Below are 27619 nucleotides of genomic sequence, written 5' to 3'. Positions count from 1 at the left end.
CATTAAAGGTCACTTTTGTGAGAATGACACTTTTTTTAAGCTCTTGAGGGCAGACTGGCTGTCTGGTGTACAGACTGCAACTATTGTTTTAAAATGTCATCAGAAGATCTTATTACTGACATGCATCCTGGTTTTAAGTAAACTTGGGAGAATTGGTGTAAAACAAAACCCTATTGTTGAGGAAGATGGACACATATAGTGATTCATCTCTTTTGACGCCTAACAGGTTCTCTGTTATGACTGCAACATCTGTGCACTCAGTTGAACAGCACTGCAGATCTAGACGAATATAACCCACTGCGGTTACCCCTCTCATATCATCGCGGTAGGATGAGGCCAGATGGATGAGGTGGTGAGTTGATGTTAAGTGTGAGGAGAGCTGCAGGTGTCCACTGTGAGAAAATCTACTGCTGCCGACAAACTGACAACAAAATGCAACTAAATTTCACATTTCTTAAGCGTGGGACAATGTAAGAAGAAAGCCTTTTTATGGTAATCAAAACTATAACAAAAAATTTTTTTAAAGAAAGAAAAATGCAGTGTCTGATTAAAAGACAATTAATTAGTTTAAATCGTAGATGCATTAAAGTAGATATGAAGATCTGTAGACCAAGTATGAAATGTTGTTTTTATCTCATTGCAAGGTTTTCTGTGCTTCAAAACCTTTTACTGCAGCATCTCAATTGAGCAAAGTGGGAGAGGGAGGACAGGCCCCTCTTGTGGTCATAGATTGGTATTGCAAGAAGGAGAAAATCATTTTCATGTTGACTTCTGGGGAAATTTATCATCCAGCCGAATTTATTGTGACAGGCCTAATTACAACCCACATTACAGACATTATAAAAAATCAACTGATGACTTTACAGAATTTATTTCAGCAAAACTCTCAATCATATAAATATCTCTAAATGTCTGCACCTACGTATATATCACAGTGTTTGGACACATTTATCAAAAGACATATATTAAACATAAACCATAAACTTTGATTCACTGTTAAAAATACATTTATTTAATAACCTGTTTACTACAATATACAGGGACCGTAACATCTCTAGTCAGTTTGAAAACTTTGCAAGTTTCAAATTACTACTGCAGTAGTGTATTTTTTTCATTGTTGGATGCACATAATTAACAGTCAACTTTCTCTTAAAAAATGGAAGCTAAGGTCAATAAAACCGACAAATTTGTGTAGTTTGAGATGAATCATTTAGATTTTAAGATGATCACTTGAACACTTGAAGTTTGAGTTTCTCCTTACAAAAATTATATTTCAGATACCAGAAGCCAAAAGCCCAACACACGTCATTGTAAAAAAATTATTAGCTCCTGAAAAATTGTGTCTGAAATCGCTGATATGCTGACAACATTTTACATACGTAAATGCTGCGGCAAACGCAGCACACATGCTCGTATTTCATTGTTGGGCCCTGGCATCTGTCCCATGTTCTCCCATTTCTGCGTGGCGTTGTCATAGCGATGGACCATGTTAGTGTCACTGAAGTCCTCCTGGCTGTATCCACCCAACAAATAAAACCTTCCCTCCAAAACTGCACTCCCCGCCCCGACGTGTGGCACCTGCAGAGACGTAAACGCGGTCCAGGAGTTTGCAGCTGGACTGTACATTTCACAGGCAAGCTGGTCAATAACAGTCATGTTGTCATTTGTGGTGATTCCTCCTGCTACATACAGGTGTTCTCCCAAAGTCTCCATGCTGTGATGAGCTCGAGGCTTGCTCATGCTTGTCAGGAAGGTGCTTCCTGTCTCCGGGTGATACAGGAACATAGATGCAACACACAACTGGTCGGTGTTTTGTCCTCCTGAGATAAAGATCTGCCCTTTGAAAAGCTTTGCTACATGCCCACCCAAAGGTAGATCCAAGGGGCAGGCAAATCTGAAAGGGAAGAGACTGATGTAAGCAAAGGATAGACACATTCATGTCATTTAAACTAGTAAAGATGTTTTTAGCAACAAATCCATATGTGTTAATGTGTTCAAAGACATAAAGTAGGTCAAAGAATGCTGTGGAATCATACACATGGCAGTGAACTCGTGATTATTTTTCTTTCTAGATTACCTCCACGAGTCTGTAGTGGGGCAGTAACATTCAACAGTATCCATATGGTCAGGTTCACAGTATCCACCAACAGCATATAATCGTCCATCCAGTACAACCACAGAGAAAGAGGCTCTCTTCTCTTGCATCTCACCCAGGAACTCCCAGCTGTTCTGAAGTGGGTCGTACCTACATGTGGAGTGCAGAGATAAATACAGATGTTAAAACTGTAATAGATAACATACTAATTTATTCCTGTCTTTGTCATACTGCATTCCCTCACCTATAAACGGAGTTAAAGATGTCACCCTTGCCGTAATATTTTTTGCCTCCAAGAATGTACAGTTGCCCATTGAGCACAGCAACTTCATGACTGAACCTTGGTGAAGCCGGTATTTCTCCCAATCGTCTCCACTCAATTGCCTTGTTTGTCCCTGTTAGACTTCTTACAGAATTTCCAAACCAAACATCTCTGCTGACGCTGCGTCTGCGCAGGTCTTCAGAGATCTGGTCGCCCCCAATCAAGACAAGACTCTCTTTGGGCAGATAGATACGGCATTGGCTCTTTTGCGGAGTCCGGTTGCCGCAGAAGTCTTCAAACACGTTTTTATATACCTCTGTCAGGATGTGATCACACCAAATGTTCTGTGATTGGACCTCTTTGAATTCCTTAAATGTCATCAGGGAAAACTGTACCGTTTTCATTAACTCATTTGCGAGTCTAATCCTTCGACTGGGCTTTGCTTGAATCCATGATAGGACAGCATTAAACACAACAAGCTCAGATGAAACACAGAGTGAGTTGCTATTCAGGTACTTCACAAGCTGTTTGGCTGGCAGGTCCTTGAACTTGGAGGTGCAGGTCACCTCTTGGAACTGCCGAAGGACAAAATCATCTGCAGCTTCAAGAAGATGTGCCATTTCATAGGCTTCAGCAAAAGATACCACGTCAAGGCAAGTGTGGGCATTTATTTCTTGCTGAAGGAAGCTAAAGCACAAGGACAGGGTAGGTTGATACTGGAGCTGAAAAGAGAGGCAAGCAATCTCAAAGACACCCGTCCAGTTGAGGGGAAGAGTCCCGTTGTAGGAGCTGCCAATCAGAACTTCTAGATCTGAGGCCAAGAGGAATGGAAGACTCACACAAGACTGAAGGGACTCTTTCATACCCAACGTAAACATCCCACGGAAGTAGTCACTACTGACAGCTAGGATAACTCTGTGAACTGGAGAGAAGAAGGTGATGAGTATTAAATACAAATGTTAACTCTGTCTGTGCTGTTCAGGCTTGAGCTGGTTTCTAAAGACGGACTCAGTTGGTTAATGAATATAAAATTGTGGAAACAACTGTATATGCCAATAACTCTGATGTTTCTTGATCTTAGAAATCATAGTTGTTAATTTATCCATTGTGCAACTGTAGACCTTAGTGCAATTTAGCTTACTTTTTTAGGGTAAAGAAATGTTTCAGTCAGGCATCACAAATAGATAACATAATAGTCCTCTGAGGCCTGTGATCTCAAGTTTCATCGGTTGGATATTGCTCTAGTTCCCAGTGGCTGAATTAACTAAAAGAAGAAATGGTGGGCTGATGGGGTACAATATAACTCTTTGATAAAAGCATATGGAGCACAGTCACATCTATATCTTGTAGAACAGTGGTCTATGAAGACTGGCTGAGTACTTACCAAGAACTGATCCACCAATTGCTTCCAACTGGACATCACAACCAACTCTGTCCATCCACAACTGTTTTATAGACTCCAGATTGATGCTCATTTGTTCTGCAGCAGAGAGTTTTACCCTTTTATTGTCTTTGCCAAGTAATGTGGGTTTCTCTTCGTACAGGTGACACAGGGCCAAAACTCGAGGGGAGCCCATTGCTCGAGCAGCAACTTGTATCTGATCAACGTTTTGCTCATTCAAGCATGATATGAGTCCAGTGTACGCAAACTCCACAACCGCCTCTAATCCGACACAATCCACTTCTGGACCAAGAGACACTGACCACCCACGGCCTCCAGAACTAGCATGAGCAGGTTTACCTTCAGTCACACTGCTGTTTTCTGCTTTTCTTTCATTCAGTTTTATCCAGATGAGTGAGCTGACAGCAGCCATGACTGTGGAGTGGACACATATGCTCCTGCCATCCTCTGTGTTCAGCGTAAGGTCAGTGAGAATAAAAGAATCCCTGAACTCTTTCAAGGCAAGGAAAACGGTTGTAGGATAATCATCTTTATAGTACATCTTTACAAAACTTTCCTCTTCATTCTCATCCTCATCAAGTGGCTCTTCAAATACCACACCATTTGCATCTTCTTCTTGGAGATTTACAACATCATATTCAGTCTCTGCTTGAGCTTTCCAAGATTCTGTCATTTTGCTACATGTCAATGTCTTGCTTCCATCTTTGCTGCTCTCCAGAGTTTTACAGTGGTCTCGATTAATATTCCTGTGAGATCTCCGTGATTTGTTGTTAGAATAGTTTAGTTCATCTTGATTCTGTTTCTCAGTATTCTGATTATTTTCACTGCGAACTGATTGTGCTGAACCTAAAACTGTGCTGTTATGTTCACATTTCACGCGTTTTTGTTCGTCGTTTTCGTCATTTTGCTGAAAATGCTGAAGCTGCGTTTCGTTTATCTGTTTTCTGAGGTCACAGGCGTCATTTTGTTCTCGCTTCAAATGCCTGGTCTCCTCACTTTCATCACCATGCTCTCTGTCCATCATCCTCTCCTTCTCTGACTCCTTTGCCCTCTCTTCTCTCAAGTCATCAATTATTTGACTCTCATCTTTCTTTACCTGTTTCTCTTCGTCTTCATTTACTTCCTCACACTCCATAACCTCCCACTCCATTTCATCTCGTTTACCTGTATCGTCTTTTGTATTTGCTTCAGCAATCTCCTCATCTTCCTTTCTTTTCCAGTGACCACTTTTCTCTTCCGTCTCTTTTTCAGGTCCTCCTACTTCCCTGCTCTCTTCTTCCTCATTCACCTTTTTAAAGCTGCTGACATCCTTACCTTCCTCCTCCGCCTCATCCTCAACTCTCACTTCAACCATAGCCTGGTGGCATATCGTCCCCCTCCACTGTTTTCTCCTGCTCTCCTCCACCTCTTTCTTCCATTCCATCGACTCTTTCTGGAGGCACGGATTAGCTACTGCCATTTTGTTCCGTCTTCCTGTACTCTCTTCTAATAACTTTAATTAGCTGATGCTTTTTAGGCCTCTGGATGCTCCAGGACTGTGGATCCCTTACTGTTTGAAGTTTTTTGAGGAAAAGTTCTGACATCTCGTGGATGTCCAAATTATGTCGAGTTCCTGAGATTGCTGTGTGTTCCTTTGCTTCTCACCCCCTAAGCAGCAGTGTTATATGTTTGCTCCAGTCCCACCTCTCTCTCTCTCCAGCTGCATGGAAACATTCAAGGAGCACAAGTTCCCAGAGTTCCTGTTATAACCAAGGTGCCACATATACTCAGTGTAACATAAGTAGGTACAATTCTCAGCTGGTTGTCTGTTGTCACGTTCAGACCAAACAGTTTTGAAAGCGGTTGATGCACAAGTTCTTTTGGACATATGTTTTATAGCTACTCTTCGTGTATTTTATCATTGCGTTCCCAAATGGATTCCACATTCCAACCTGTTACTGTCCTTATCAACTATGTAGCTCAATTCGAAGCAAGACGCAATGGGCTGATTCGTCCACTCTAGTCTTGTCAAGCATCTTTACTCTTGCCCCATGAATATACCCAGAGGGTCAACAGAGGCATCACATTTCTCCTTCATGTCCGAGCGCTGTGGAATTTGGGTCACAGATCTCGAGACACAACTGAAAGAAGGAGGCCAAAAGGGCAAGGAAAAAACACACACAGCACCTGTTGGCTCGTTCGCTTTGACGTCGGCTGAGAGTCGAAACAGGTGGGCGACTCTGTAAACTAGACTTGTTTGATGGCATCAGAACTCGAAAGCAATGTTCCCCGTCTTTGAAGTGGACAAAATCACAGAGCGGATTCCTTACAGTCATTATTTCTCAAGTAAAAACAAAGCCAAACACTAGGGGTCACCACTGTATGTTAAAAAAACAACAACAAAAAAACCAGGTAACTAATGGTACAATTTATGCTGACTCACAAAATCTGGACAACAGATGGGAAAAAACACTGCCTGCTCCCACAAATCACCAGACTCCTTGATTAGGCTTAGGTATTGTTGCCTATCATGTCCAACACTTCTAATAATTACTTCCCCTGCACCATATCATGTAACTAAAATGATCTCAAGCTGGTTTCTTAGACATGACGCTGAGCTCCACCAGGCTCCCCAGACAGCAGCTCTCTGTCCTGGATTTTCAGAATTTGTATCACGGATGTGCAGCTGCCAAAATCTGCAGCAATTGCTTGATGTATATAATGTCAATGAAACAAGTTTCAGAGCAATCCTTCACGCGCCTTGTTGAATCTATGCCATGAATAATTAAGGCAGATCTATAAAAAAAAGCAACTACTATTGTTATATAGCATTGATATTATGTTGTTTGCTAACCAAAGAATGTAAAAAAAAAAAAAAAGTAATTGTATACCTTAAAATGAGTTTGTTGAAAAAAAAAATCTAGTTTTTTGCAAATGTTTACTACAAACTTGTCCAACTTCATTTCCTGGCTGTGGGTCCTTTAAGAGCCTTGGAAAACCTCTGCAACAGGCCTTTGATTGCGTCCACACACACACAGTGAGCCTCTAATCAAATCCTGCTGAAATTCTCCGAAGTTGAAGCGCTGCGTGTGGGCGAAATGGAAGTGAAACCGGTGGGCAATATCTCGCTTCACAAAACGAACTCCTACCTGAATCCACTGCAGCTATGTCACTCTCCCGGCCATTCACACGGAAAGCGAAACTCCTGAACAACAGGCGGGAAAATGAGTCAGGTGGTTCTCAGAAATGCACAAACAAAACAAAACATCTATGCAATAAAGTGCGTTCCACATTTATTATCCTTACGAGTTGGATGTGAGTAGGGCACAAAGATTTTTCTGTAGGACAGTAGGTGAGCAGATGTTGCGGTAATCACTTTATCACTGACGTTTAAACAGAGGGTTAAATTCTGGGTATAATCTACTTATGAAAAGTCTGTTTTCTCTAAGCAGTTCGGATTGTTACCATAACAACGGCATGTAGCAAGAGAAGATCTAACCTCGTTGTGGGACCCCTCCTCCACAAGCCTTACCCTTAGGCCGTCTGATCGAGATCAGCAGCAGTGCCCAGGCAAAGAGTCTCTCTTTTTCGAAAAGTCCAAATGCAAGAACACATTTTAATCTATTTCTATTTTTAAACATTTCAGTTCCAAAACTTTGCAGTGAAAACACTGGAAAATATGAAGAAAATTGAACGGGACAAATACTGATTTTCAGACGACTGTTAGAGATGTTTAGAAACCAAAACCCAAAAGGTAAAAACACTGAAATCAGCAGGAAATGAGATCAGTGCACTATTCATTAACTGTAGTAAATAAATATATGCCTAAGCTGCAATGCAAAGAGAATTTCAGACACATTCACTAAACCACGACAAGACATATACAAGAGCATTAGTGGTTGTGACCATTGTGAAAGCCAATAGGCAGGGAAACATTCACTGGCAGCTAAAATTTAGAGAACTTTCAAAAAATGCAGCTTTATAGAAAATCTGTCTCTTTTTTGCAGGAATTTAGTCTGAGTGGATAAAAAAATGAGTCAAGGTTTCATCAGCAGATGGCAGTGTAACTTGTGTCAAGCATCGCTGAAGAAAAGAAAAGCAGATCACACTTTAACTTAAATCGGAGAAGGAAAAAGAAAAGAAAAGTCAGCAAGCACAACTCTTTCAATAAAAGCAAAGTTAGCTGAAGTAAGTCTGTCAAAGTTAATCTAAAATTCGATTTTAACTACTTTTTTCTCACCGCTTCTTGGGGAAATTCTTACAAATTACTGCTATAGTAAATCTCAAGTCCAGTTTTAAGAAATAGGGCAAAGTTTTCACAAATCCAAAATTGTGTTTTGAAGAATAAAGAGTAAAATATGTCAGACTAGTTCATATATTTTTGCCCTAATGCCTGTTCTAATGTAAAGTGCTCCTAATACCAAAACATCACTTAAATCTTTCCATTTCATATTTTAAAATAAATCTGTGGAGCAGATGCTAACGTAATCCTTATTAGTTTACAGTTATTAAGGAAGTTCTCAAGAACAACTTCCTTTCAAGCTTAAAACACACACCTTCACATTAAAGTTATAGCAAAAGTCCTACGCCGCTGAAATGACGCCACTCCGTTCTTGTTTACGTTTTGTGCAGAAAGTTGCGCTGAATGTCTTCTTCAGAGGATTTTGTGTCGTTACCGTCAATAGTTCTTAGTGCAGCGCCACCACAGGTGACGGAGGGGAAAGGTTATTTTAGAGGGTTTGTTTTATTGGACTCAGTGCAATGTACATCAACTGAAAATGTAAAACAAAATAAATCTATCAATCCTAGTGCCATATAATGCACTGAAAATATCTTTCAAATGTCGCAAAAACTCTTCTGTTAATAGATCCCTCCCGCACCCCAAACTCAAACCAGACGAGTTTAAATTATTATTTTTTTGTTAAAATACAATCTAGTTTTATTGACATTTTATTGCCCCGTGAAACACAAAAATGGAAATATGTGTACAATGGAAGAAATGCGAGCTTTAGGAAGAGCAATACAGCAGGATTGAAGACTAAACTATATTCACAGTACTTAATAGGATACGGTAAATGATGATGAATAATAACCACTTCTCTTTTCTGGAGTTGAACAAAATGTTTAAATATCATTCATAAAGAACATCGTAAAAACAAATACAGCATACAGTACAGAGTAGCCAAATGGCTTTTTACCAGTTTGCATTTCAGCTTGTAACAACTAGCATGATTGATTGTCAAGCTCAGTTTTTCTAAACAGCAATCATACGATAACATACGTAACGTAAGATTCATATTTATCATGTTGGCATTATGTGAATATGTGGATGTATATGAACTTATTGTACATAGTTACAGTATTTTCTTTCCCTAAAGCTTATTTTATTTTGAGGTCATCTCATTTTTACTATGGTTTGGTGTTTTAAATTAATCTTCAAAAAAAAAAAAGAAAAAAGATCCATGTAATCTGTTCATGAAACCAACAGATGATCAGTAGATTATACACAGCAAACGTGTGTCTGATCTCAGTTGCTATTGCTTTTTAAATTGGGTTGCACGCTATTTAGAGCCCCAGGTCCCTGCGCTAACAGAAGATACTCCTAAGAGGGGGGTTAGGAACGACACTAACCCCCTCACAGGAGGGGGTTAGTGTCAGGGCCAAGGACATGACGAGACCGAAGATCATTAACAGCACTCACAGCGCTGCAGGAGGAACAGAGGAATTGCATAGTGTAGCGGCATCGTCTTTCACATGTTTTCCAATCGAGTGTGTTGTTACCCTCTTTGAAGGTTCCTGAACCCCTTGGTGCCCCGCCCCACCTGGGGGCCACAAAATGAGAAGTCTATTTTTACAAAAGAGGGGGTGAGAAACCGAGACTTAGCGACTGTAAGCTCCTTGAAAAGATTCGGCCAAAGACACGTTTAGCATCCTTCAATACAACGTAATCTAAACAGAAATCATCATTAATATCCCTCCTAATTCTTCCTTTAAAAAAAAAAAGCAGTAAAAAATAAATATCCTATCGACTACATCATAAGACTTGACGTTTGTGCGATGTTTGGAAAAAAAAAAGAAGAAAGAAAACATTATGCTGTGTCATGTGGCGGTCCAGGGCAGCAGGAATGAGATTATAACGATGACAAGGGAGAGCGAGACGGGCAGCAGGAGCAGCAGCTTGACGGGGAGAGGCAGCGACGAGGGCCACAGGGAGGTCAGCTTGGAGCCTCGGGACCCATCCGAAGGACTCTTCTGCTTCTCCACGTTGGGCCCAGTGATGATGAGCGGCCTCACCTGCGAAACGCTTTCCTGAGGGATGAAAACAAGGACGGGGGTCGTTACGTTGCGTCTGGATGCGCTTCCGGTTCCTCCTTCAGTTAAAACCAGAGAAAAGTCTAAGAATTTTTTCAGTTTCAATGGGATTAACCAATTAATCATTGGACAGCAAAAGATACTTAATAAATCTTTTTTTTTTTCTTTTACAAAATTTGAACCAGGTGAAGCTAAAACTAAACTACTTGAGGAGTTCTGAGTGGAACATAATTGTAGGCAAAGATATTTTTCATCTAAATGCAACATGTATATATTTTTGTGGTTTTGCCTGTGGTGGTCTTTTTTGAGTCCATATATTGCAGTTAACAATGAATTATTAAATTAGTTGACAATTATTTCAATAATCTGTTAGTCACGATTAACACAATTAATGTTCTCATCCCTACTTGCTACCATGCTATTGGCTTTGCTTTAAACATTGGGATTTAAATGGAAACATAATTGTTACATCAATTTCAAATTTTATGAGTGTACGGTGCCGCAAAGTTAAGCTGAGTAAACTGAAACCATGTCCCATTTTTTTCTCGCAGTCAGAAATTTGATGTAGCGACAGCAAAGATGTTGACTTTAATTTAGATGTTGGAAAATTTGCTCATCTGATGTGTTTAAACAGCATGTGGATTTAATTAGAAACAAACAGCAACCTTGCTACTATTTTAACTATTGTTATATACATAGTACGTAGTTAGATTCTATGACTCCAATTTGAAGTGCTTCTGCACCTTTTTCCCAAACAAATTCATCGTTCGGTGCCTGGCATTTATTCGGTCTAATTATGACTTTTTGACTGTGGAGTAACAGCTTATGAGGTGAAACAAAAAACTCCTGTCAAATCCCATCTGCGCTGACCGGACAGTAATAACAGGGTTAATAGGGAGAGAGAGTCTAAATGGACTGTTTTACTGTCCAAATGTCCGACTCGTTTTGCCCTGTGACCCAACAAAAAAAAAAAAAAAAAAACACCAGATAAAATATGTAAATGAGCGTTTTGGGAAGTGGGCGAGAGTGAGAGCAAAGACAAGAGAGGAGACAGATGCAAGGCAGGTTACAAATGCTTGGAGATTACATGATCAATATGTCACTGGATCATAAATACCGACATAAACACTTAAAAAAATTATTTAATATAAAATACGATAAATAAACAAGCTCAGTTCAGAATGTTCAGCTGGTGAACTATGAAAATGGCCAAATTCATCTTGATGTGGCTAACGCTAGCCCAGAACCCGTTCTCGTTAAGGATGAACTGGCACAAGGTTTTGACTGTTCACCTGGGAAACTTTGTGAACATGGAGTTTTGCTAAACCTCACTGGGTCTTTAACTAGAACTGTTTGCTTCGATCAGATCAAACTAATATCCAAGCTGTAACAAACACTCCAGGTTAATCTGCCAACAGTCAAAAAACGAACGTTACAAAAGTGCACTCTGTTAAATCAGACGGGAGGTCTGATGTACTGTGAGCTAATTACTCATCAGCTCTCAAATAACAGGACATTAAAACAAAAACTGGCAAATTCTGCCTGTAGACTGAAAACAAGTCATCATTCCGTCTCTTAGCAGGACAATTACCACAAACATGAGGCCAAATCAATACAGAAATGGTTCACCGAACACAAAATCAACTTTTCTCCATGACTGTTTTATCAGGAGAGGAGAAGAGCAGATGGAAATCACAAGTGGGGTACCGCAAGGTTGAAGCCTGGGACCCCTCCTATTTAATATCTACATCCTCCCACTAGCTCAGGTTGTAACAGGAAATAAGATAACTACGCAGATGATGCACAGCTCTACAGTACAATGTCACCAGGTGACTCTGAACCTGTTCAAGCACTAAACAGATTCTCAGAACAGATCAATGTGTGGATGTGCCAGAACTTTCTCCAGCTGATTAGGAACAAAACTGAAGTTGTTATTGTTGGACCTGAAGAGGAACGATCAATGCACAGCTTCAGTTATTACAACTAGAAACAAGCGATCAGGCCAGAAAATCTGTGTGTGTGTTGATGGACTCTCACTCGAACATTCAGAGCCACATAGAGGCAGTTACAAAGTCGGCCTTCTGTCACCTGAAGAACATCTCCGAGCTTAAAGGACTCATGTTGCAGCAAAATCTAGAGAAACTTATCGTGTTGCTTTTCTCTGGATCAAAGTGTAAAAAACTTTGCACTTGAGGAGAAGAGAGAAGACTCAGGATTCTAGACCATCCTGAGTTAAAGAATGGTTAACTATCCCCCCACCTATGGGGTATTTTATTTTAAATGACACCAATCAGCTTGATGATTGTCCTTCTACCTCCAGGATGGTCCTGCTGTGTGCTCTGTCGGGACTGAGCCGCAGGTTCCAGCGATGGCTTTTGTGGCTCCGCCCTCCGTCGTCCTCGCTCTCCGTGGTGTCTTGCCGCGCCACGCGAGGACGCTTGCGCCTGCGCGAGCTGATTTGCTGGAGAGAGCTGTGCTCCTGGATTCTGAACCAATCGGACTTAAGGTCAATACATTATAAGGAGAAAAAAAAAAAGTACAAGCCAAGCAAAACGTGGCGAAGAGGTTACCCCTGTAAAACCAACCTGCAGTCTGTGTCCTCTATGTCAGCATCTGCATCGCTTTCTCCCTGAGGGTCGGATAACGCGCACTCCTCCTGCGGCGCAGAGGAACGTGAAAATACATAATCAAAATATGAGTCGTCGTTCAATAAAAAAGAAAGACGGTGAATCACAGCCGTTGGTTGTCAGAAACAACCTGCGGTGGTGGCATGTGTCTATCCGCATGTGCTCATGTGTGACTTTTCATTATGTCACGGTTGTTAATATGCATGAGCCAGCTGATGCCTCCTTTGGTAGCATGACCAATGAGCTCACCACTTATATAAATGTCATCCTATTTATATCCCGGCGGTATTGATCTCCTCTGGAACAGATGAATGAACACCTCAAAATGTTGAATGACTTCTGCATAGAATTGTTGTATGAAAGGGAAGGTTCTTTAAACCGTGACTATCCCATCCGGGGCCAGTTAAAGAAAAAGGGATCAAGTAGTCAGAGGTGGTCTTACTTCTCACTAAACTATGGTTCACTTAAGAATTGCTATTGTATAATTCCTACTACTATTTAGCCAAACTTTCTAGATTTCTGTTTGGTAAAAAAAAAAAAAAAGATATTGACAAGATGTGAAACATTTCAAGGGTTCTGAATACTTTTCCAAGACAATATAGATCTGACATGTTGGTACCTTCAGTATAATATAGAGAGCTCAGTGTATAGGGTGCTTCAGCTAACTGATAACACACACACATACACACACTCATCTGTTATATATTACCTCTGTGCCATATCCCTCAGAGTACCTGGCTAACAAGACTCTGTTTTTTCCACAGTGTTCACACAGCAGAGTGCCCTGACAACAGAAAAGCAAGAAGACAGCCGAGAGTGACTGATCCTGAAAACACTTTGAGGGGGAAAAAAACACACCACACACACACATACACACACAACACTGACAGCTGTCGGCTCTGAGCTGCTCCTGTAAAACATACAGTAGAAAAACAGAAGCAGCAACAGAGACACGGAAGAGGTCGGCGGGAGGCGAAAGGCGCACATTTACACATAGAGAAAAGCTCAGAGCGGGGCGGCGCGGCGCCACAGACACTTAAGTGGGAAGCCTGAGCACTCACCAGCGTAGGCGCGTGTGCTTCTGAATAAAGTGTACGGGGACCGGCCTCGCACAGGCACACTATATCTACCTCTTCACAACTCGCCCCCATCTGAGACAAAGACAAAGACAGAGAGGATGAACTGTTGTCTCTTTGATGCCTCTTACCCCCTTTTTACTGCCTGCCAGTAACGCTGCATGAAGGAAGTTTTAAGATGTTGTTTCCCAAACTTTTTCTTTTTTTTTTTTGAAATTATGCATCTCCTAATGGCTCTGTGATGTAACCTTTTCCACCTACTTGTATTTTTAAGAGCTGAAAACCGGGCACTGATTAGACTGCCTCTGCCAGACGCTGGAAATCACGAATGCTTAAAAACCGGAGTAATTAAGCCGAGGAAGCAATTAACATCACATCCACTTATCACAAAAGACACTTCTTTGTAGATTACATAATAAAGTTGTGTGTTTTTTTTTCTTTTGAATACTGACCTCACAAATTATTACAATTTTAATCAAGTATATTGGTTTGCAATTGCAGTGTTCAATAACGCAGAGGTTTCAACAATATCAAGGAATTTGTTCTGGTAGTAAACGCCGCATAAACATTTGATTTAGAGAATTTTGCTTAAAATGTTCAATTAACCATTATTTTTGTCCGTCAGCATTGAGCAGAGAACAGGAAAGGTGACATGTTATTATGGGTTGTATTTAGGGCTGCACCGATCAAACGACCGACTGCCCCGATTTCCTTATTTTTGGGTGAGCTGATATCAGCTGATGCTTACATGTGAATTCGATTTTATCCACTAAACTTATCTACTTCAGCAGAGGTCTGAAAATCAGCTATTATACCGATGAATGGCACACCGAAGTTGTGGGTTTTTTTGACAGAAAGGTTCACTTATGTTAAAAAGTTCAGCTTTTAAGCTTTTTTTAAGCATGTTAGCTTCTGCTAACATGCTAGCATTCTTACTAGCCCAAATGTTAAAAGTTAACTCCTACATCAGTGGAGTTTAGGGCTTTAATGACAAACCGCTTAAGGTACATAGTTGAGAAAGTTGGTTTCCACAATCGGTTAGAATTTTTTGGAAAATGTAACAGGATATTTTAGCTACTAAAGGCTAAACACCATTTTATTTCAAAGCCTTAAAACCTATCAATATTAAAATGGGTTTCTTTCTTTCTTTATTGTTTATTTGCATTGGGACAAGTTTTAAGTGCTACATCTACAAAGGAAATGCGAATGGGTTACCATGGAAGCAAAATGGTGATGAAGACGGATTTTTTGTTGCTGACTGAAAACAGTATGTCAACTGGAAACATGTAATTGCCCCACAATTATGAAACAATTGAAAATGTGAGGGTTCAGTTCATGTTAGAGATGGTACAGAACCCTGAAAGTAGGGAGTCAACAGTCAGACCAAAGCGTCAACCAAAGTCGTTGTTTGTGAGCATAAAGTCTACTGAGTAAAAACTGACTTTTTAACAACAATTTTTACTTTTTATGTGTTTTCTCTTAGTACAAACTTGTCAACAAGTGTTGATATCCACATTTGTGTTAAGTCAAAAACCTCTCGAAATTATTCTTCTGGATGTTTAGTTGCAATAATTAACTTTTTATTTCTCAGTTTGACTGTAGATGCTGTTTGATTCGGTGTTTATATTTTATTTTCGTGACACAGATGGTGTCCTCAGAATGTACTTTTTGGTAGCTCTTCTTCTCCTAAATAAAAGTGGGGTTTATTTAGGAGACGGCCATTGGGAGGAAGTTGCTTAAGCACAAACTGGAGTTGTCTTGAAATGACAATTTTCTTACAAATGATCATTTGTTCAAATACAAAGCTTCACTCTATAAACTCATATTTGAGCTGGGAACTTTGCCAACACAATTGGTGGTTTGTATGAATATTTTACTATAAATTCATGCCCGAGTTTGGCATTCCAAATTAAATGGCATCACGTAAACAGGCTTAAACATGACATGATGTGTTTAAATGACCTGTAAACATAAATGGTTTTTTTTAAATTTAGCAAAAATAAAATGCATGCAATTTGTCACCTCAGTTTTATAAATGACATTTTAAGTTGGTTTAGGCGGTATGAAGGCTTGTTAGGCGTCTCAGCTGGCTGCATGGCTTCTTTTCTATGTAATGTAACGTCAAAATCCAAGTAATCCAAAAACAGGTTTTGCGCAATAATAATAATAATATATATATATATATATATATATATATATATATATATATAAAAAAAAGATATAGAGCCTTACCTCACAGTCATTATCGGATGTCTCCCCAGAGGTAAACAGGCTGTGGGTGTCAGACTCCCTCCGCAGCATGACCTCTGACTGGGACCAAACACTTACATGGACCTAGAGGGGGGGAAACTATTATTTTCATTGACTTGACTTTGTTCTGAAAATTATTTACGCTAACACTCTTTTCACTTGGAGGTTTTATTTATTTATTTTTTTTCTGAGTGATCTACTTTTTTCCTTTTTTTTTTAACAATGATTCACTGATGGATTGCAAAAAAAAAAAAAAACAGCATTGCAGTGGTGTAGAAGTGATGCTGTCTTTACGCAAACAGCCGGGTTTGTCATCACATCACATCACAGCACCTCTCTTAACATCTGCTCAGCTCTGTCCGCACTCCCATTACGTAAGAACCGAAGAGCATCAACGTTATAGGTAGTCTGAGAACTTTTCACATAAAGAAAAAAACGCGGACAACATAACAAGGGCCTTCTATTAATTAAAATCGAAACATTCAAACATATATTTACTGAATAAGTACTCAATATTTCCGGCATTCCCCAACTATAAGATACAACAGAATAAGAGAGGAGTAACCCATCTTACCCGAAAAGCATCGTAGGACACAGAATAAACCTATAGAAGGTCGGCGGAGGGTTTTGATTAGAGAACGAGCCGGCGCGCGCGGCAGTGCGTGTCATTGTGGCGCGGAGGAGCCATGAGCTCGCGCTGTTCGCCCATGTTTGACATTGTGGCAAATCCTCTGCGTGATGTCAGCGCGAGAGCGATGACAGGCCAGGCAAGGCGCGCGCACACTCACACGGCACACCAAGCACCGCGGGAGAGCGCGAGCCAGAGATTGGCGCGACTTCCGTTTCAACGTGGCTTTCAAAATAAGTTGAACGAGGTGAAATTAGAACGACCTGAAGACAATGACACGTTTCTTCCTTTTTACAGCTTATTGCTATGTCATAGTATATAACAGGTAATAAATATAACACAAGTGTCTCTTCAAACTTATCTTCATCAAATCCCCCTTTTTATATCTTGACATGTTGAGTTTAGTTTTAAAGACGGAATTCTGAGATTAGTGGCGCTATGTTCATTTGTCTTTATTTCTGTACAGAGTAAATAAAAGTATAAAATCGTAAAAAAAACAAAAAAAAACAACATGTTTTATTAATATTAAATCCATATTTTGAAATGTTTTTATTGTGAAATAATTCTTTGACTTCTTGAAATTTTTGCTGGTAACTTGAGATCTGTGAGATATTCTCCTTTATTATTCCAAATCATGAAGATATGTTTTTTTTAAAAAAAGAGGGACACCATCTTTGTTTCTTCTTTAACAGCAGTCTTTAAAAAAAAATACTCGACATAGAAATGCGCAATAAAATGCGATTTGAACAGATACAATACACACGCCAGTTACTGAGATCATAGCCATTTTTGATCAACTTGTAATTGGTGTCATCTTGTTCGTGTTACCTTATAGATGTTACTTTACACAATGGTATCCAAAAAGGAATGTTCATGTATTTTATCCCCACATGTTGTTACGTAACATTCTGTAGTTACGCTAACAATGTATTCTGTCATATAAAAATAAATTGCTATACTTTCTGCTGGATCAGAAAAAAAAATCATTGTGGATAAAAAACAAAGATACTATGACCAATTATAGGAAAAGAAAATAAAACATTTGAAACAGTTGGTTTAAAATTTACTGAAGGCCTGCTTGAAGTGCTCTGTTGGGAACTGATGCCACTGTTTTGCTCCCCTCGCTGTGGATTTAGTGTTTCTCACTCTGAAAAATGTGGTAGATAACTTTGATTAAATTGTGATTTAATCAAAGGGACAATGTATGTTTAGTGCATGCAGAAAGGAAATTGCTAAAGAAATTGTTTAACTTGTGTTGTGAGGGCCAGACGGAATCAATTTTTAATCACAGGGTTTATGAGTTTGCAGAGTGTTTTACATTATTGTGTATTGAGCATTACGTGAACTTTATGGGTGTGTTTAGGAAACTGTTAAAGGACCGACGCTTGAATTGAGAGCAATACTCAGAGCGTGTGTGGATCTAATGGAATAAAGATTTTTCCATTTCACCTTCCATCCTGCTCACTGTGAAGATGATGGAAATCAACCTTTGTGTGTTAAAAGATGCGTCTTTCAAATAGTCTTGGTTTAAGTGAAATAGTTGCTGGGGGAAAAAAATGTTGTTTTGATGCAAAAAACTTGAAATGTTGCGTTCCCTCCACCTTTGCTTTGGAAAACGTCTTAAAAGTGGTTCTGTGAACCCTTAAATCATCTTTCCCAAAGAAAGGCGCATACCTACTGGACATGGAATTGCAGGTCACTGCTGCCACATGCATTGAATACGTGCTGCGAGGCAATGTGGTACGCCGGTATGTCATTGTCTTTGAGGAAAATGAGACGTTTACTTGAAGCAAAACGGTGCACGGTTGAAGTGTTGAGTAGTGCGAGCTCGTCTCGACAGCCACTGTGGAGACGCGTAAAGTTTTCAAGACCACAATAATGGCGTCGTGTTAAAAAAGAAATGAGACCAGGCTTGAGTTTTACGAAACTACATTTAAACATGTTGGAAGAGTGTTCCGTTTCAAGCTGACCTTTCTCACGACGAAACCAAAGTTCAGTTTTTTTGACCCTGACATCTTAAAAACCCTCAAACATGCAGCAATTACATGTGATTTTTGTCTTGATCGTTATCTTGGCGCTGTTAAGGGTCGTCCTACAGTCGGTTCAGTAGCCATGTAGGGACCCGCAATAGAGAGGAAGAGGGGGAGAGAGGGAAAGAGTAGCCAGCATTTATTTGAACAGCCACTACCGCACAGACACAGAACATCCTCGCATCCCGAAAATTGCTTTTTCCCACAGAAAACGTGTCCCTTTCTGTAAGGGCGCCGCATCGTCCCCGCAACTCTGCAGCTGCATTTATCGGGTCTGGTAGCTGGAGCCTAGCCAAAACAAGTCTGTCTGTTTATTTGTGAGTAAAAGCTGTCTTTGTGGAGGCGGAAGAAGTGAAACTTTAGACACTCCCAAGACAAGCAGCGAATATGTATATTTGGGAGCAGACTTTTAAAATGCCGTGTTGATAAATAAATGCCTAAACGGCATTAAGTCTTGCAAATGGAACTCATTTTGACTGAATTCTCCCATGAGTCCTGCTGCCGCCAGCAGACAGCAGGGCTACTGAGTGAGATAAAGTGTAATTAAGGGAGACCTAATGGCCGAGGGAGGGATCCTCATTAAGGTTGCATGTGGACCATGCGAAAGACCCTTGGGGACAAACCAAATACTGTTTTAGAAACCCGTTCTAAACAGTCCAAAAGTCTTTTCACATTTTGCCTCACAAACCTTTAAGTATTTTATTGGTATTTAATGCAATAGACAAGCACTGAGAAGTTTCTTTGTGTCTACAAATAAAATCAGAAAATTGTGGCATCCTGTTGAATTCAGTCGCCGTGTGCAAATATTTTGCATAGCCACCGTTACATCGATAGAAACACAGCCATAAGAGGTCACAAGCCAGTGATTCCTCGTACCAGTCCCACGTCTGGAAAATGCAGAGGGTTGCGTCAGGAAGGGAAATACAACATAAAACCTAAACCTGATCAAATACGTGACTCACAAACATCAATTCTGTACGGGATTGGTTGAGGTCAGGGTCAATAATGCCCTCCAACGTCGGCATCGTTAGCATCTACTGCAGTGAGACTCCATCCGATAGGCAAAATATACTATTTATGTGAGATTATGACATATGGAATGTAATACTCATAATATTATGCACACTGACGATGTATTTGAAGCCCTGTACTTCAATCTTTTGCACCAGTAACTAGCTTCCCCGTCGTGTTTTGCATGGTCTCATCTGATTAGAACTTGCTTGCAGTATCCTTCACCTGGCTTTCTTTCAAAACAAGTAACTACTGATGTGACAATAGTGTTGTACTGCTTTGAAGAGAATATTTCCTGCATATTTGGAGCAATCCTGCCCATAAAAAGTTCACCGCCCTACTTAAAAAAGAACTTATGTAAGAATAATATGTCTTCATAAAACTGACAGAGGAAATTGCTTGAAAGCAAGATGTGCTCTTCTGTGTGTGTGTTAACTGAAGAGGATGGAAGTAACAGATCTAAAGAAGGAGATAAAGAGGCTTGTGTATACACCCTGATACCAACACAAACAGGAGATTCGGCCTCGATAAGGAAATTAAGGAAAAGGGCGCAGCTCAAATAAACCATAACCGATGCGCCAGTGCATCCCTCGCCCTCGTCGCTCTCCAAATGCTCGCTGGACACACACGGGGAGATGAAAGTCAGAGGGCAGCTGCGGAGGCATTTCTGAAAGAGCAGCAGGGAAAGGCATTCCGTGAATGTTCTCATCAGAGTTGGAATCAGGACTTAAACACAGCCCATCAAGGCTCACAAGAATTCTCTGAGGTTGCAGAGCTCTGCTGCAAAAGAACAACAGCGGACGTTTAGGTCAGACGCTTCTCATCTGAGGGAACAAACGTGACACCCGAGGCAATTACAGGTTACGGTGGAGTGAGGATCGGCCAGAGGTGGCTCAGAAATTGGGACTCTGGGTGTGGGAGCTCTGCGCTCCTGCGGTGGACAAGTGAGGCAGAGCATCCACAGATGTTCAGATGGAGATTTAGTGTCTGTGAGGTGGAGGCTGACTGCGCAGTGAGAAGAGACAGTACAGGAAAAGCAAGGAGTTCTTTTTCTGTGAGGAATGAAAGGCACGGAAGACAAGGTCTGGTAAATCCTCAACGAGACTTTCGTTCGTTTTCAGGATGAAGAAGAGGTATGCCTTTTGGAGTCAGCTGAGGAAAAAGTAACTTCTTTGAGTTTTTTATAACACCTTCATTTCTTAGAGATACCAATGAAGGAATCGGATCAAATCAAAGACCTGACCTGGGATTTTGACCAATCCTGGGACTCGATCATTAAACCGGCCGCGTGCCTTTGCCTCAACACCTTGGATTTCTCTGACCTCTTCGATGAAGACGACAGTGAAGAGGACGAGGGGCTCCTTACATCACCACCAAGTCAACACCTGTCCGTGGCACCTCCTCCGCCACCTCTTCCACCACCTCTTCCTCCGCCTCCCGCTTTACCTTCACCATCTAAAGGTGCAGGGATTAAGAGCCACACCCTGAAGCTTCACTGGAGGGAGCTCCAGAACCTGACCCCGCTTCCCAGGATGACCCGCTTTGGGAAGCAGACTATATGGGCCGGGCTGGAGCCAGTGCAGTTGGACACGAACCGCCTGGAGTATTTGTTTGAGTCTAAGGCCACCAGCACCAGTTTTTTGGTGGTTTCTGGGCGGCAGGTGAGAATGATAAAACCCTTGAAACCAGGACTACTGTAATGGCTTCTGTCCGTTTCTAAGTGTTTCATGAAAAGACAAAATGGCAAAGGGTGTTACTGTCAACCAAGCGTAGCGATCTGCTTATGTCAGTCCCAACCGCTGATTTAGTAAGTCTCTGTGTGTGTTGAGGGTTGGATGTAGCAATAGCTGAGTTTCCATTACAAATGTGCACAAAAACTTTTGGACGTTCCACTAATTTCAAAAATACATGATTTCGTGTTTTCATTAAAGCAGTAGTATGGAACAGTGTTGTATAAAGTACTGAAATCTCAGAGTCAAGTAAAAGTATAAGTACCTCTCCAAAATATGACTTTGGTAAAAGTCGAAGTCACTGACTGAAATGTTACTTGAGTTAAAGTCTTAAAGTATCTGAAACTTCTTGTACTTAAGTATGGAAATTACTGTAAAAATGGATGTACTCAAGTAATGTAATGAAAAGTACAAGTAAAAAGTAAAACAAGGCAAATGCAGTTTGAATGACTTTTTTATATTTTGGTAAACTTGTCAAATACACTTAAAATAATGTACACAACCAAGTGCAGGCAAAATTAAACCTGCTAATAGATATACCTGCAGGCATCATTTAGTTAAGAAAATTAGGTGCTTTACCTATAGCACAAGGTTAACTTAACCTGCTTTACAACTGAACCAGCTTCTTAGTAAACCCTCCAGGACAGAAAATACAAAGTTTTTGTAAGCCTTAAGTTTTCCCTTCAAGTAAGGTCAGTGCTGAAAATGAGAAAAATAAATAGTACAGAAAATGCGGCCAACATGAAGAAAAAGAGCTGTTACGATTATTCTACTTCACAAATCAGTGAATCAGTCAATGCTACAGTCAGTAGGTGGTGCACACAACTGGTCATTATGCAAAAGAAAAAAAGAATTGGGAGGGAAATGCAGCTTATTGGCATCTGTAAACCTGGTTTTGAACTTGCATGCCTTTCCTATATTCGTTAAATTTAGTCTAAATTGCTATCGCTATGGCTTCTGTCCCCCCTTGAACAGAGGAGTCTAGGTAGCCTGCTACAGTCAACATTAGGCCTAAGCTAAATACACCACGTATGGAACTGAAACAATGCCAAACAAAGTTCATTTATGGTCAACGTTTCACAATACAATAGTGTCTAGTGACCAAGCTATAGTTACTGAAACAGGAGGATTATAACCATTTCATAAGACGTTACCTCGATGTGTTTCTTCAAGTTGGACGGGGAGTTTTTGTAAGATAGGGTTTCCACATCTTCAGGCAGGAATAACATAAACTGCATGCGGTACGACGAATCTTTAACACCCACGAAAGAGTATATTGTGTTTAAATAAGGCCATGGGCTCTCATCACCAGCGGGTGGTTCCCCTGGAGCCGTGTCCGACGTAGTTGCAGTCGTTGTGGTCTCCGTCTCCTCCTCCATGTGGCTGCTGCTGATTGCGAGACTTGCTTTGTGTTTAATGGGAGAAGCGAAACAGGTGTGTCCTATTGGAGGTTATGAACAAGCCCAGGCAAGCAGGCTACAGACTTTGTTCGGTAGCCTGCTTGCTACTTGCTAATCAGTAGGTGGGGTCAAAACACTTTGTTTCTCTCTCTCGCTTTTTTGTAACGAGTAACTAAACCACACATTGAAAATGTATCGGAGTAAAAGTACGCAATTAAGTTCGGAAATATAGTGAAGTAAAAGTGAAAGTCATCAAAAATTTTCATACTCGAGGAAAGTATGAAGTACTCCAAAATATACTTAAGTAAAGTAGTGAAGTATTTTTACTTCGTTACTATACAACACTGGTATGGAATGCTTACAAAAATGTGTTTCTTCCATATTTGTTGAAACTGTCACCATGTTTGGCAGTTTTATATGGTTTTTGAAGTCAGTTGATCAATAAAAATAGCTTGTAGTCATCAGCAGCTATTAAGTTTAGTGAAAATCCAGTCAAAATCAAAAAGCTGTCATGACAGTAATCTTTTAACCATTACTTTTTCAGTTAAATTCAGTGTAACTGGGTCATTCAATTTGTGGTAGGTGTATAAGTGAATGATTTTAAAATCAATGCAGCAAAATGGTGATGTTTGAAGATTCATCACCAGGTACATTTTATTTCCAATGTTCAGGTTTTGTGTGTTTTTTGTATTCTTTAAATTTAGGTCGAAACATTGTTGTTGTTTTGTTTTTGTTTTTTAGGAAACATTAGTTCAAACATATGGAAGCCCATTGATTCCACTTTGATGAAAGCAATAAATAAATTTGTATCTCTCAGTTATGATTTAGGTATGTCGTTATGAGATACCCTTTAGGTGAAAGTCATAATTATTAGGTCGTTTTTCAATCTTATGAGAACTTATAATGATGAGAAACTATCTCATTAAGAGATAGTCATAGTCATGTCATGCTTACTGGAGTCAAGTTGTTGTTTTTTTTTAAATAGTGACAGAAATTGGTATCCATACCCTTTGAAGGATTTATGTGATTTATAAAATGACGCAAGCATCCAAATATAGACCTAATTATAAATTATAAAGCATCGAAATCTATGTGTCGCAATCAAAAGGCAGTCAAAGAAACATGATATCGCATCGTAACAGTGTGTTGCCTGTTTCTCTTCAACAGAAGCAGTCGTCTATTTCAGTGCTGGGCATGAAGCGCAGTAACATCATAACCATCGCCCTGAGCAGCCTGCCTCCGCCTCGCCTCCTCCCTCCTGCTATCTACAGCATGGACAGCAGCGTGCTGGACAGAGAGGACCTTCAGGTACACCGGCCCTGTGTATTTGACCTTTAAACTTTTGTTCTGACAGGGCGTTTACGTTGCTCTCTCCAGCACGAGTTTGAACTGTTTTCACATTTCCTCTATAACAGCGACTGGAAGCTCTGATCCCAACAGAGGAAGAGCTTTGCCTGATCAACGAAGCCAAGGCCCAGAACCCCCACGGTTCCCTGGCTCAGGCTGAACTGTGCCTGCTCACTCTGGGGGAAATACCTCACCTGAGTACGAGACTTCAGCTCTGGACCTTCGCTCTGGACTACGACTCCTTGGAGAAGGTAGACAGAAACAGCAGCACCTGTTGTGACTCTCACTTTGACTGATCTCAGAATGGTACGAAAATGTGGCTCTGCTGTTTCTTCCAAAGTCCAAAGATTTAAAAAAAAAAAAAAACACAGAACCTTCTGGCTCATCTACAGTACCGTTAAAAACCATATATCCCGATGAAGTTATTTTCACATTTCACCCACAAAATCCAATGTATTTTAGATATGGACCAGCAAAAAAAACCACACAATTTACAAAAAAAGTGTCATACTCAAATTAAAATCCAGTAAAAGGACTACAAGTAACCTAATTGCTAAGTTAACACTCAACAACTAAATCAACAAGTTGTTGCTAACTGCAAATAGATCTCATATGTCACTGGAAATGCTTATGCTATGCCTTGTATCGAGGGCTGCTTTCTTTATAGATTTTGTCTTAAAAAACAACTTGCTTCCAACAAGTTTCTAACTCTAAACTAACAAGAAACTAATTCGCTTGCCTGTTAGCAAGCTGCTAATGGCAACTAGCAACATATTCCAGCGACATGTTCTGCTCACATGGTTTCCTCTGACCGGAACATCTTGTCGCACTTCGTGTCGTTGTTGTGGGGAAAATCTTGTACAGAGCACAACTCCTAAAGCCAACCAGCACTGACCGAAACTCTTGTCACATATTTCGGTTGTGAAACTTTTTAAAATCTGATACACCAAGTCGTGTGAGTCTATATAAAATCCTTGACTGTAACAACTAATGAGTACTTCTGCCAGGAACAGTGTGCTTTCTAGTTCCCACAATGCCCTCTATATGTGTGTCCGTCCATTTAATAGGAAATCGCTGAGCCTCTGTTCCACCTCAAGCTGGCCATGGAGCAGCTGGCCACCAGCCAGACCTTCAGGTGCATCCTAGCGACCGTGTTAGCCATCGGTAACTTTCTCAACAGCTGTAAGGTGAGCGAGCGCAACTGTTAGTTTCATTTTTCATTTCTACTTAATTTCATTCATGCTTGACAAGAGATTTCATCTCCCCCAAGGCCCGTGGCTTTGAGCTGAGCTACCTTGGAAAGCTGTCCCAGGTGCGGGACACGCACACACGCCAGCCGCTGCTGCACCACGTCTGCGTGCTCCTGCTGCAGCTCTACCCACAATCCTCTGACCTCTACTCTGACATCACCGCCGTCACTAAAGCCGGCAAGGTGCGCACCGTGGGAAATAACTACAACCCCTCCCCCCCCCCAAAAAGGTTAATACTTAAACAAAGTTACATTTGGTGCTCAAAGGTTTCCCTCATCTCTGCAGTGTGACTACTCTCTAGTCCAGTCCAACTTTGCGCAGCTGGAGGCCATGTGCAAAGCATCATGGGAGCAGTTGAAGGTTCTGGAAAAGGCTGAGGAAAAGAGGAAAGGAGGAAAAGGGGATAAGCGGAAAGGGAAAGACATGGAGATGTTCGCTCCAGAGGGTTCGCTCCGTCATAAACTGCCCAAGATCCTCAAAGAGTGCGAGGAGCGGCTGAAGGTCCTGAGAGCCGTCCACCGTCGGGTTGTCAACAGGCACGCTGCACACGTTTACCACACACCGAACATTGAACGTCTTCGCCCGTGATTTAGAACTTATCGTTTTTCCTGCCGTTTGTCTTTCCTTCTTCAAGGTTCCACTCGTTCCTCATGTTCCTGGGTTACTCCCGAGCCATGGTGCGAGACACCAGAGCGGAGGACTTCTGCAGGACCATCAGCAACTTCTCGCTGGAGTACCGGTCCACGAGGCAGGCCGTCCTCCTGCAGAGGGAGCGGGAGAGGGAGCGGCAGAAGATCGGAGGTGAAAGCCCGGGGCCCAGCACGCCTGTGGGCAGGAGGAAAGGTCATCTAACTCCAGCGTCACAGGTTGGTGTTTCAAACACTCCCAAACCAAACCATTCGACACATTTACCTGTTAAAGGGACAATTTGGCAGAAACATGTGGGTGCAGAGGGAAATTAACCCAGGGCCATGTGAAATATAGAATCTTTGAACAGTACCTCTCTTCCACAAGATCTGAATAAACTACTTTTGATCCGCCATGCAGGAAAGCGACGAGCAAAGCCGCCTGGAGGAAGTGCTGAGAACGCCGGAGTCCGTTCCGAAGAGGGATGGAACTTTACCACGAAGCCGCCGACGGATGGCTGACATCAAAGGTATTTCACACTTTTTAAAAAATTTTTTTTTTAACTCTTACTTTGATCAATTTGTCTGCTTAATTTAACGTGAGTTTTACTATATGATTTGTTGACTTGAGTGCTCATTTGTTTCTATTTCAGATTCGTTTTCAAGAAAACTGAAAGCATGACCTTGCCGACGTTCCCTTTTAGTCACTGGAGAAAGTTATTTATGATGTTGCCGTTACACTGAACTGCTGATCTCTTATGTTCCCATATTTTACCACGTTTCGCGGCAGAGCTTTTGTGGAATGCATGGGAAGCTTTGCGTTGAGGATCAATTTTGTCATTTGCATGAGACAAACCATTGCTCTTGTTGTTTTTATAAATAGCTAAATTAAAGTTAGATTGGGGAAAAAAAAGTATCCTTATGAAGAAAAGCTGATGCTAATAGCTTAGATTTCAATCCGTTTTCGACTATCAAGCTAAAGCAACAGCTAAAGCCAGATGTTTACATAGACATATTTTTTTCTCGCTGTCTGGTACTTAATGCAATAACGTTTTTCTGTTTTCACTCAAAAATATCACCACCTTTGTGTGATAGCAAGAAATGTGCATTTGTATAATATTTTAATTTGCATTTAGCAGTCATAAATTGCTGTTGTTTGTAATAAACTTCTTTTTTTTTTTTTAAATATGCATATCAATGTATGTGTGTTTAGAGAAAATAAATAAAATGATTTATCAAAGGAACAATACTTGTGTTGAAGCTGAGCTTTAAAGCATAAATAAAAATTAAAATGCCCTTCTGTATTCTAAATAATAACAAGCTAATATTTAAATTTCATAGTATTTAGCAACTGCAGTCACCTGTAAAGGATTAAAACCCCGATCAATTTTATGGTAGAAATGGGCAAATCTTATCCGCATACAGAATTTATATGCAATTGTCTTGAGTGGCCAGCAGTCTTCAAAAAGTATAAAAATCATAAATTCAAATTTTGTAACCATGGCCAAGTTTAATGTTATTTTGTGGAAACGTAAATTATTTGTCAGTTTTTAAGAATCTAAAAATGGAGATGAATAATTACAAGAATGAACGC

The 27619-nt window shown here is 40.6% G+C and overlaps 3 protein-coding genes and 1 long non-coding RNA gene across 5 annotated transcripts; 2 read left to right on the top strand and 2 right to left on the bottom strand.

The window, feature by feature from the left end:
• Positions 1–150: 150 nt before the first annotated feature.
• LOC114157243 (kelch-like protein 26) lies at positions 151–5443 on the bottom strand. The gene is made up of 4 exons (XM_028038109.1): positions 3742–5443; positions 2340–3279; positions 2078–2245; positions 151–1894 (listed from the first exon to the last, which is right to left on the bottom strand). Exons 1-4 carry the CDS (start codon positions 5216–5218, stop codon positions 1372–1374), a joined length of 3108 nt encoding a protein of 1035 aa, XP_027893910.1. The 5' UTR covers positions 5219–5443; the 3' UTR covers positions 151–1371.
• Positions 4110–15932, top strand: LOC114157250 (uncharacterized). The gene is made up of 3 exons (XR_003598097.1): positions 4110–4222; positions 5459–5539; positions 13442–15932. It is a non-coding gene; the product is annotated as an uncharacterized LOC114157250 (long non-coding RNA).
• LOC114157183 (uncharacterized) lies at positions 7736–16945 on the bottom strand. 2 transcript variants are annotated; one of them, XM_028038043.1, is made up of 7 exons: positions 16578–16945; positions 15986–16087; positions 13739–13828; positions 13387–13461; positions 12636–12706; positions 12365–12536; positions 7736–10047 (listed from the first exon to the last, which is right to left on the bottom strand). In XM_028038043.1, the coding sequence occupies exons 2-7, from the start codon at positions 16052–16054 to the stop codon at positions 9838–9840; spliced, it is 687 nt and encodes a 228-aa protein (XP_027893844.1). In that variant the 5' UTR covers positions 16055–16087; positions 16578–16945; the 3' UTR covers positions 7736–9837. The 2 variants fall into 2 exon arrangements, with proteins under 2 accessions (XP_027893844.1, XP_027893845.1); XM_028038044.1 differs by lacking the exon at positions 13739–13828.
• Positions 16946–17213: 268 nt separating this feature from the next.
• On the top strand, positions 17214–27098 carry LOC114157122 (FH1/FH2 domain-containing protein 1). The gene is made up of 9 exons (XM_028037925.1): positions 17214–21333; positions 23970–24110; positions 24218–24400; positions 25217–25336; positions 25420–25581; positions 25685–25935; positions 26034–26265; positions 26447–26555; positions 26679–27098. The coding sequence occupies exons 1-9, from the start codon at positions 20884–20886 to the stop codon at positions 26705–26707; spliced, it is 1677 nt and encodes a 558-aa protein (XP_027893726.1). The 5' UTR covers positions 17214–20883; the 3' UTR covers positions 26708–27098.
• Positions 27099–27619: the final 521 nt, after the last annotated feature.

Source organism: Xiphophorus couchianus, chromosome 14 (assembly GCF_001444195.1).
Source record: "Xiphophorus couchianus chromosome 14, X_couchianus-1.0, whole genome shotgun sequence".
NCBI classification, from domain to species: domain Eukaryota; kingdom Metazoa; phylum Chordata; class Actinopteri; order Cyprinodontiformes; family Poeciliidae; genus Xiphophorus; species Xiphophorus couchianus.
This window is presented reverse-complemented; position numbering and strand designations above follow the sequence as displayed.

Bases quoted from the DNA above. Each gene is read 5' to 3' on its own strand.
- LOC114157243 (XM_028038109.1), bottom strand. From the start codon at position 5,218: ATGGCAGTAGCTAATCCGTGCCTCCAGAAAGAGTCGATGGAATGGAAG. The intron at 3,280-3,741 runs GTAAGTACTCAG...TCTTCTCTCCAG, and splicing joins AATTGGTGGATCAGTTCTTG to TTCACAGAGTTATCCTAGCT. The intron at 2,246-2,339 runs GTGAGGGAATGC...CTCCACATGTAG, and splicing joins ATCTTTAACTCCGTTTATAG to GTACGACCCACTTCAGAACA.
- LOC114157183 (XM_028038043.1), bottom strand. From the start codon at position 16,054: ATGCTGCGGAGGGAGTCTGACACCCACAGCCTGTTTACCTCTGGGGAG. The intron at 13,462-13,738 runs GTGAGTGCTCAG...TTCTGTTGTCAG, and splicing joins AAGCACACGCGCCTACGCTG to GGCACTCTGCTGTGTGAACA. The intron at 12,537-12,635 runs GTTGGTTTTACA...CGATTGGTTCAG, and splicing joins ATAGAGGACACAGACTGCAG to AATCCAGGAGCACAGCTCTC.
- LOC114157122 (XM_028037925.1), top strand. From the start codon at position 20,884: ATGAAGGAATCGGATCAAATCAAAGACCTGACCTGGGATTTTGACCAA. The intron at 25,936-26,033 runs GCACGCTGCACA...TCCTTCTTCAAG, and splicing joins CACCGTCGGGTTGTCAACAG to GTTCCACTCGTTCCTCATGT. The intron at 26,556-26,678 runs GTATTTCACACT...TTTCTATTTCAG, and splicing joins ACGGATGGCTGACATCAAAG to ATTCGTTTTCAAGAAAACTG.